The sequence below is a fragment of the Zosterops lateralis genome, assembly GCF_965231275.1.
Source record: "Zosterops lateralis genome assembly, chromosome: 25".
Classification (NCBI taxonomy): Eukaryota; Metazoa; Chordata; class Aves; order Passeriformes; family Zosteropidae; genus Zosterops; species Zosterops lateralis.
This window is the reverse complement of record NC_139785.1, coordinates 3,657,681-3,667,971: the sequence shown is the minus strand read 5'-3', so window position 1 is coordinate 3,667,971 and position 10,291 is coordinate 3,657,681. Positions and strand designations below refer to the sequence as shown.

At 42.5% G+C, this 10,291-nt stretch overlaps 1 protein-coding gene across 1 annotated transcript in view; it reads left to right on the top strand.

Annotated features, from left to right (window-relative positions):
- The first annotated feature begins 4,490 nt into the window (after positions 1 to 4,490).
- CLMP (CXADR like cell adhesion molecule) overlaps positions 4,491 to 10,291 on the top strand; it is a 60,246-nt gene continuing 54,445 nt past the window's right edge. The window contains 3 exon segments of the mRNA XM_083877938.1: positions 4,491 to 5,930; positions 5,934 to 6,001; positions 6,003 to 6,046. Coding sequence (XP_083734064.1) covers positions 5,901 to 5,930; positions 5,934 to 6,001; positions 6,003 to 6,046 — 142 coding nt within the window. The 5' untranslated portion in view covers positions 4,491 to 5,900.

Sequence of the window (10,291 nt, the reverse complement as noted above, 5' to 3'; positions counted from 1 at the left end):
TGTTTAAATAATGCCCTCTAAGATCATCATTTAACGGGTATGACTAATTCAATGGCAGCTGGGGGGAGTGAGGGCTGCTCCTGCTGCTCCTCTCAGGGTGCCAGCCTGGTCACTGGGGCTGTGACAGTCACTTTGGGTTGTTGGGGAGTCCAAAGCACAGGGAGAACCCCTCAAACTGCCCTGGGGGGTCTGAGATCCCTGCAGGGACCCCAGGACAGCATTGCCTGTGACCTCAGCCCATGGGAAATACTTGTGGAGGAAAAGAGAATGACAAAAATTTAAATTAGATAGTGGTTTAGTTTGTCACAGGGTGAAAATTTGTGGGTTTGGGTTTTTTAGAATGGGAGTAGATAGAGGCAGGAAGGACAAAATTCTCCAAAGTTCTCCTTCTTCTTCTCCATCTGCTGTGACCATTGGTGGAATGTGGGTGATGTAGAGAATTGCGTTGTCTAGAATTAATAGTAATAATTAGTATAAAATTGTGAATATAGCGCGTTTCAAGAGTTAATTAATTGGATTAGTAACCTTTAAAAGACCCTGGACACCAGGTCTGGGGCTCCTGGCAGTGTCTCAGTGTGCTCAGCCTGGTGTTGGGCACTGCACTGACCTTCAGATAAAAAATTCAATAAACACCTTTCAAGACCAAGCTGCAAGTTCTGCTCTTCTTTCTAACTCCGGCACAGGACTTTGAAAGCAAATCCAGGAGCACATTGTGGTTTTGCAGTTTGAAAGAATTGTTTTTATTTTGTTCACAAGAAGTTTAAAATTTATATTTAAAGTATCAAAAAAAATAGTGGTTTCATCCTGAAAAGGAAACTGAGAGTTCACCCTTGTACATGCAACACTTTCATTTAAAAAGGTTTAAACATTTGCTTAAAAAAACCTCAAAGAAAACAGAAAAAACCCAAACAAACAAACACAATTCATATTTGTTTTGTAGATCAGATTTTATTAACCTTTATTTGTAATCCAGGAGCACATTGTGGTTTTGCATTTTGAAAGAATTGTTTTTATTTTGTTCACAAGAAGTTTAAAATTTATATTTAAAGTATCAAAAAAAATAGTGGTTTCATCCTGAAAAGGAAACTGAGAGTTCACCCTTGTACATGCAACACTTTCATTTAAAAAGGTTTAAACATTTGCTTAAAAAAACCTCAAAGAAAACAGAAAAAACCCAAACAAACAAACACAATTCATATTTGTTTTGTAGATCAGATTTTATTAACCTTTATTTGTAATCCAGGAGCACATTGTGGCTTTGCATTTTGAAAGAATTGTTTTTATTTTGTTCACCAGAAGCTTTGAATTTACTTTTAAAGTATCAAAATATTGGTTTTGTCCTGAAGAGAAAACTGAGAGTTCACCCTTGTGCCTGCAACAATTTCATTTAAAAGGGTTTAAACATTTGCTGTTATGGAAAAAAAAAATTAAAAATAAAAAAAAGCAAACACAAAAAACCAAAGAAAACAGAAAAAAAAGAAAAAATAAAAGAAAAAGAAGAAAAAAAAAAAGAAAAAAAAAAAAGAAAAAAAAAAGAAAAATTAAATTCCACAGTTGTTTTGTAGATCAGATTTTATTAACCTTTAGCGAAGTGTTTTATGAAATAAATTTCTATAGAGACAATTTCTATAGACAATTTCTGTAGACAATTCTCAGGAAGAATTAGTTTGTGCTCAGTTGTGTCTTTATGAAGCATTCAGCATGAAACTAGAAGATTAAAAATCCTCTTTCTTTATGTGAGGAACAATTTACTTTGACTCTGCTGCCTCACAGAGGAAAATAAAACTATAAAAAAATAATAGGGGTGTTTTCCCCTCAAACAAACAAAACCAACCCTGGAGCTCTGTGGGCTGGAGCTTTAAAGAGCTTTTGAATTATTTGATTTTATTTTTTCCCCTTAGATACATTCAGTGACACTGAGAGTGCTGAGCCTCATTGAAGGATATTTTCCTACTGATACCAAACCACTGATTGTGCTTTTCTAATCAATTATTGAAGCCTGGCTGGGAGAGGAGAACTCCAACAACAACAACAACAAAAACTGCTTTACAAGGCACAAAACATAAAGCAGCCTTTCCTCCAGTGGCTGATTGTGAAAAGAAATCTGTGTGAAGGGTTTGATTTCTCCCATAACTATTTTTTTTTTATCTGTTTTGAGATTTGTTTGTGTCATTTGGGGTTTTTTTTCTTGTGTTTTTAGTGCTTTTTCTCAGTTGGAACCCCAAAAACAGAACAGATTTTTTTTTAATTTTTTTTTTTTCTCAAGAGATTCAATGAGTTTTGTTCTTTTAATGACTTTATCAAGAAGCTGCTCAGATCATTGAAACTGAGAAAAGTTGATATCAGGAATCTTGGAGGAGAGACAATGAGGAATCAGCACCAGGAGGGATCTCAGCAATTTTGAGGTTTGTTTGTGTCATTTGGGTTTTTTTTTTCCTTGTGTTCTTAGTGCTTTTTCTCAGTTGGAACCCCAAAAACAGAACAGATTTTTTTAAATTTTTTTTTTTCTCAAGAGATTCAATGAGTTTTGTTCTTTTAATGACTTTATCAAGAAGCTGCTCCAGATCATTTAAAGTGAGTGAGAAAAGCAGTAATTTTGAGGTTTGTTTGTGTCATTTGGGTTTTTCTTCCTTGTGTTCTTGGTGGGTTTTTTTTAAACAGAACAGAAAGGATTTTTTTTTTTTTTTTTTTTTTTTTTTTTTTTTTTTTTTTTGCTCAAGAGATTCAAAGTGATGAATGAGTTTTGTTCTTTTAATGACTTTATCAAGAAGCTGCTCAGATCATTGAAAGTGAGTCAGAAATTTGATATCAGGAATCTTGGGGAAGAGACAATGAGGAATCAGCACTGGGGGGAACTCAGCAGCAGCAGTGGGAGTTTTTTTGGGGAGAAAATGCAGCTTTTGGAAATGTTTTGAGTGATGGGGACATTAAAACACCACCAAGAAGAGAATGAGCAGCTCTGCAGCACCAGGGGACAGCTCAGGCTCGAGGAGGGGCTTCCTTGGAGGAGGAAGAACAAAGTGAAAGGAATAAATTGATCAACAAAAAAAAATTAATTTGGATTAGAGAAAGAGTCCCCACAAATCCTGGTTGGGGTAAAAAAGTGCTGGGCAGGCTCTTGGGGTGTGAGACTTTTTAAGATTTAAGATCTAAGAAAGACATAAGAAAGTTTTAAGAAAGATTTAAGAAAGTTTTAAGAAAGATTTAAGAAAGTTTTAAGAAATATTTAAGAAAGATTTAAGAAATATTTAGGATTTAAGATTCAAGATTTAAGATTTGAGATTTAAAGGAGTGTGTTTTCTGGAAGGTTTGATCATCCAAATGGACCTGAGACAGTTCCACAAAAACTGGTCTGTGACCCAAGAGGATTTCTGCAATTTTTTTATCCAGGTGTTTTAATCTGAGCTGAAAAGTTGGGGTCTGTCAACAGCAGCACAGGAACCCTGAAATACTGAAAAATTAATTCAGGAGATTTTTGCAGAGAAAGAGGAGATTTTTTTGCAGAGGAAAAGGAGATTTTTGCAGACAAAAAGGAGATTTTTGCAGAGGAAGGGGAGATTTTTTGAAGAGGAAAGAGATCTTTGAAGAGGAAGAGGAGATTTTTGCAGAGGAAAAAGAGATTTTTGCAGAGGAAGGGGAGATTTTTTTAAAAAGAGAAAGACAAGATTTTGCAGAGGAAGAAGAGATTTTTTGAAGAGGAAAATGAGATTTTTTTTTTAAGAGGAAAAGGAGATTTTTGAAGATGAAAAGGAGATTTTTGAAGAGAAAAAGGAGATTTTTGAAGAGGAAAAGGAGATTTTTGCAGCCCCTCCCTTTCCACCCTCCTCCCCCTGCACACCCCATCCCAGTGGGGCTGGGAGGGGCAAATAAAACCTTATTTATAAATCAACCTGAAAAACTTCAAACCTTATTTAAACCCAAAGTTTTCTTTAGGGGAGGCTGTGCAGGCAGAGCCATCACTCCTCTCCCTCTCCCTGGGGAGGAATTGATCCCATTAAATCCATCAGGACTCGGGGAATTCACATCTCCTGTCTCACTCCTGATGCGCAGAGACAGCCTCGCTCCTGCCTGGCCTGCAGGACCTGGGGAGGCAATAAATGAATTTTTCTCCATTGATTCATGTCCTCACCAAAGGAATTTTAATGTCCATTTTTTTAGGAAAACAAGGAGCAGGTTTGGTCAAGCAGGTGGGGAAAATTCTGGAAGAATCCTGGGATTTGTCTGTTTGGGATGGGCAGAGCTGCTCAGTGGGAAATGTGATAATTCACCCAATCCAGGTTAGATTGGGATTATCAGCCTCTATTTAGATAAAAATGCTGTTTAATTTTAAAAATGCTGTTTATACAGAGAGAAAATCAGTTGTGGAGAGGAAAAGCCAAATGCTGTTCTTGTCTCCATCTGAGGCTGGGAGGGGCAAATAAAACTCCAATGAAAGTGGGTGCAGAGGGAAGATTTTTATCCCTTTTATTCTCTCTGCAGATTTATAGATGTACTTGTGTATTTATAGATTTGGATCTATCCAAATCTAGGGTTTGATTTTGGCAGGACTCTTTGTTTTCCCCCCATAAACACCTACAGGGCTTTGTCATAATCACCAAAAGTATCAAATTCCTTCAGAGCTTCCCAGAGCTGCACCTCTCACTGGAGGCTCAATAAATATTTCTGCATTTCATAAAAAAAATTAAAATATTCTGACCAAAATAATCACCAATTCCAGCTCCTACCTCTGCACAGGGTTTGTTTTTTTTTCACTCCTGGAGAGGCACAACAGCTTTTTATCCCTAATTTTTTTTTTTTTTTTTTTTTTTTTTTTTTTTTTTTTTTTTTTTTTTTTAAGGGGGGAAAGTATAGAGAAATTGTGAGTGGGTGGAGTTACTCAGGGAAAAAGGAGAGAAATATCAGCAAGCTGAGTGTGATGTCCCAAACCACAGGCTGGCAGCCTTGCCCACGCTTTGCTGCTTTCCTCCACTTTCATAACTGTTCTGAGAGGAAGAATTTATTTGTTCTCTCTATTCCAAGGCACTGAGGTGGGTAAATCTGATTTTTTTTTTTTCTCCTTCTGCTGAGTGTGTTGGGTGTTTATTTTTGAAGGAATTTTAAGAATTTGCTCCTCTGAGGGTGAAGATGAAGATGGGCTGGAAATGCCCTTTAGGGAGGAGTTAAAACTCACACCCCAATTTCTGCTTGGCTGAGTTTTCCCTTCATGGGTGAAGCACAGCCACGACCTGAAATTAAATCTGTGTTTTGGGGATTTCTCTCCCTGCTAAAAACACAAAAGGAAAAGCAGGGAGGAGGCAGGGTGAGTGCTCCAGCCAGCCTGAAATCCCCAATTTCCAGTGCAGAAAAGAGCCCAAAGCTAAAACCTCCAGGGGAGTGTGTTTATCCCCCTGAGGAGCTTTTTCCAAGAGTCTCCCTCCAACCCCTGAGCGACAAATCTGATTTATTTTTTATGCTGCATATTTTTCTTTTTTTTTTTTAATTTTTTTTTTTTTTTTTTTTTTTGCTGCCTCCAAACTTAACTGAAGAAATCCTCTGTTTTCTCTCCTAAATATCCTGGAAATCAGCTCTACCTCACCCCCATAACTGGTGTTCAGTATAAATCCCAGCTGAAGGCAGGGAGGGGCCATGTGCTGAACGTTGAGCTCAGTGTGGTTTTTTTTTTTTTCCTTTTTGCTTCTCTTCTCTCCTCTCCAGACAGGCAAAACTGTTCCCTGCTGCCTCTGTGGATGTGGAAATCCTCGCTGTGCTGCCTCTAAAAAAAAAAAACCTCTCAAGGCCCTGAATTTGCAGCCAAAAAATAATAATAATAATAAAAAAATAATCTGTGGATGGAAGATGGAGCAGAGGATGAATAGCAGGAGGGAAGAAGGAGTGAAGTTGGTTATTTTTCTGGCACATGGATGCAATTCCGCCCAGCGCATTCCAGAGGCTGAATTCCCCTGAACCCTGGGCAGGTCTGCCTGCCCTCCTTGGGAGAGAAGGACAAGGGAGGATCAGTCCCTTGTGCTGGGAGACGGAATGTCTGCATTTTCAATCCTCTTCTTAGGTAGGTTGCCTTTTTTTTAATTTTTTTTTTAATTATTTTATTTTATTTTATTTTTTTTTGCCGTTGCTCAGCTTTTATTTCGTCAAAGTTCCACCAGCCCGCTGCGTGTGCTGGAAAATTCAGCTCTGGTGAGTTGGAGAAAAGGAGGAAACTTTTATAGAAAACTGTAATGTCAGTGATGTTTAAGTTCTGGTGGATTCATGAGCAGGTTGACAGCCAGAAATCTCTGATTATTTTAATTAATTTTTTTAAAAAGTGGTGGTCAAACAGAGTCATTTGGGAGCGTGTGTTTTTTGTTTGAGGAGGGCAGAGATTTTTAGGGATAAACAGGAGAGGGGTTTGCACCTCTGGGGCAAAAGGAGGTGAATAAAACCCCTTTGTCTCGGGGCAGAGTGTCAGGTTTGTGTAACTGTGTTGAATCTTCGGGCAGTGGGCGCTCAGAGGTTGGAAATGAAAAGGGGTTTTTGTTTGCCAGGGGTGGCTGAGATTAGAAACAGATGTGCTGGAGTGCAGGAGGGAGGGATGAGGGAAGGGGGAAGGCAGGGAAGGGCTGAGGAAAGAAAAGAGAAGAAAGAGGTGGGTTTGTTGAGCAGGAAAGGAGCAGAGGATGGAAAAAGAGGGAGGAAAAGGAGAGGGAAGGAAGCTGGAGGGCTGGAGGGGAAGGTGTTGGCAGCTCTGAGGTGTCTGAGGAGGCTCCTGCCCCTCCAGGGGTGAGCACTGAGCTGTGCCTCCCTCTGCCCACCCCATCCTGCTGACAGCCACAAAGCCTGGTGATTCCAGGCCATTCCAGCCTTTGGAATTCCCTCCTGTGTGCTGGGAGCCTTCTCCAGGTGTGAGAACAGACCCTGGGCTGGTCTCTGCTGCCCCAGGAGGAGCTGGGCAGGGCAGGGGGGTTCTGAACAGCTCTGAAGGATTGTGCCAGGGAAAGCCCAGTTTGAGCCCCCCAGGTGTGGAATGTGGACTGCAGAGGGAGTTTTGGTGATCAAACACAACATTTCCCCAGCTGCTGGTGAATGGAGGGGTGGCTTTGCTCTGGGGGTTGAAGGTTTTATCAGTGGGGATGTGCTGGGGGATCTGGGCAGTGCAGGCAGCCCTCACTCCCTGCCCTGCACATCTGTCCTGCACATCTGCCCTGCCCATTTCTGCCTCCCTGGCCTGGGGAGGGTTTGAAGGGACTCCAGGAGAGGAGAGAGCAGGGTTGGGTTATCTCAGCTCCCCCAGGGGCTGCTCAGCCCTCCTGGAGGTGGCTCTGTGGGAAATGGGGGCTCAGAGGGGTGGGTTGCTCACCTTGCTGATGGAGACAATGGGAATTGCAGCCTTTGATCCCCTTCAGCTGCCGGATATTCCAAAATGTTGAAGGTTTGGAGTGAATATTCCAAAATGTTGAAGGTTTGGAGCGAAAGGAACAAACTGTTGCTGCAGAAAAGGAGAGTTTGTCTGTAATATAACAACTTACCTTTGCTGTTTTTATCTCTGAACCACAATTGGCTTTATCAATGCACCCTGAGCAGCTCCACTGTGACAGGGGAGGGTTTGAAGGGACTCCAGGAGAGGAGAGAGCAGAGTTAGCCCAGCTCAGCCCTTCCAGAGGTGTCTCTGTGGGAAATGAGGGCTCAGAGGGGTGGGTTGCTCACCTTGCTGATGGAGACAATGGGAATTGAAGCCTTTGATCCCCTTCAGCTGCTGAATATTCCAAAATGTTGAAGGTTTGGAGCGAAAGGAACAAACTGTTGCTGCAGAAAAGGAGAGTTTGTCTGTAATATAACAATTTACCTTTGCTGTTTTTATCTCTAAACCACAATTGGCTTTATCAATGCACCCTGAGCAGCTCCACTGTGACAGGACACAGCAATGTCCCAATAAAAACTCTCTGCCCTCACCTGCAGTTTCAGGTTTCTCAGTCTCTCCTGTCCAAGCTCTGGTGAGGAGAGAATTGTCTCCAAACCCCAGATCAAACCCTGGAATGTTTTGTTGCCTGGTCCTGCAGGGTCACTGATGTCCCCCTGAGCTTTACCTGCCCCGCCAGCAGAGGGTTTGGTCCCTCTGCTCCTTGCCCAGCTCAGAAACAAGTCCAGGGAAAAGTGAGGAAATGTTGTGGTTCCCTGTCCCAAGATCCTCCTGAACACAAGAAGTTGAATTTGCTGCCCAAAGTCTGGATTTTCTGCAGTAAAAACCTACAGAACTGCCACTACCACCTTGCTGATTTTATTTTTTTTTTGCTGATAAAGTGAAGACTAATGTCGAAAAAAACCTGGTTTTAGAAAAGCCTTGAGAGGGAGGTTTGGCTTTTCACCATTAAACATCCCAGTATACAGAATTCCTGTCTTTCCCACTGTTTACCTCTCCGGGGCACACGAGCAGCTCTGTGAGGAGACAGGAAACAGGAGCCCAGAGTGTTTGGAGGAGACTTTATTAAAACAAGAGGAGATGAAAGACTTTGCTGAGCGTGGCCAGGCTCACTTTGCAGGAGAGGCTGAGGCAGGATGTGCAGAGGGGAAGGTGACTGTGACCAGCTGAGGAGTGACAATCCAGTGCCACAAACTCCCTTTGTAACACTCTGCACCCTTGAAAAGCAGAATTTTGAGGGGGTTCTTCATTTCTAAGTGGAAAAGGTCCATAACAGACATTGCAGTAGTCAATGGTTTTATTGAAATGTCTTCCTGAATTGGTTTAAGTTTTATAGGGTGGGAAATCTCTGCTTTTCCCCCAGTCCAGGTAAATCATGAATGTTTTTGGTGACCCTTTCAAGGAAAAAAACTGATTTTCTCGTGGTCAAAACAGTTTGCAGGGGTGATTATTTCTGTGGACTGGTTTAATGTGGTTTTTCCTTAGTTTTTGGCTGGTGTGAGTGCTCTGCCCTGCAGGAACTGCAGGATTTGGGGATCAGAGCAGGGGATGTGCCAGCCCCAGTCACTGACCCACCTTCCTGATGTGCTGCTGTGGGCAGTGACCCTTCCCAGGGCTGGCAGGGCTCACCCACCCCTGTGCAGGAAAATAATAATTTTATTGGTGATTATCTGATCTGTGAGAGCTGGGGTGTCATTCTGGGGTGGGTTGAGAGCAAAAGTCTCTCCTGAGGAACCTCTTAAATTTTGAGTTTTGATGTATTTCAGGTTCTGAGCTCACAGTCAGTGTCACTCAGCTCTGCACACAGCAGGGACACAAAACAAACCCTTTTCCTGCTGCACACCAAGGACAACTCTCAGCCCAAAAGCACAAACAAGGGTGGAGGGAGGGAGGGACAAGAAGGATGGGACCTCACAACCTGGAGCTGGGATTGGACAATTAAACCCCAAGGTGCAAATGGACCAGAACTTATAAAAGTGTGAGACCTCCTCACCAGTCAGCCATTTTTGGGTCCATTTTTAGGTCCATTTTTGGGTCCATTTTTGGGTCCATTTTTGGGACCATTTTTGGGACCATTTTTGGGACCATTTTGGGTCCCTTTTTAGGTCCATTTTGGATCCATTTTGTGACCATTAAGGTCCATTTTGGGGTCCATTTTTGGGTCCAATTTGTGACCATTTCTGGGGTCCATTTTGGATCCATTTCGTGACCATTTTGGGTCCATTTTTGGGTCCATTTTTGGGTCCATTTTTGAGTCCATTTTTGGGTCCATTTTGTGACCATTTTGGGTCCACCTTGGGTGTAGCCCTGGCCAGGCTCTTGTCCTGCCCAAGGTGAACCCTAAATCCCTTTCAATAAACATCTACTTTATTCTCCAGCTCTGCCCAGTCTCTGTTCCAGCCCAGCCATCACTTTTTGGTGCCCCAGATGTGACATGGAGATCCCTGACACTGCCCAGCTTTGCCCCCCACACTCTGAGGCTGAGGAATCTCATCTCTGAGCACACCCAGCCTCTCCCTGCCTCACTGCACCAGGAAAAAAAAGGTTCTGGAGCAGCTCCTTGCAGGGGCTGCTGCAGTGAGGAATTGCCTCTGACAGGCGGCATTTGCCCAGGTGCCCACGGGCTGGTAACCGGGAAATCCGGGATGATGCAGACACTGAGCAGCCCCAGGGCTGTAAAACCCTCCCTGTTCCTGCTCTGGAAACTTTGGCTTTTCCATTCTGCTCCTTAAAGCTTTTATTTTGTGCCATAGAATAGCAAAACCCACTGGGGTTGTTGGGTTTTTTTAAAAGAAGTGTCTCTGCTCAGGTACTCATGGACTGGTAGATGGGAAATCCGGGATGATGCAGACACTGAGCAGCCCCAGGCTGAGCTCTGGTGTAAAACCCTCCCTGCTC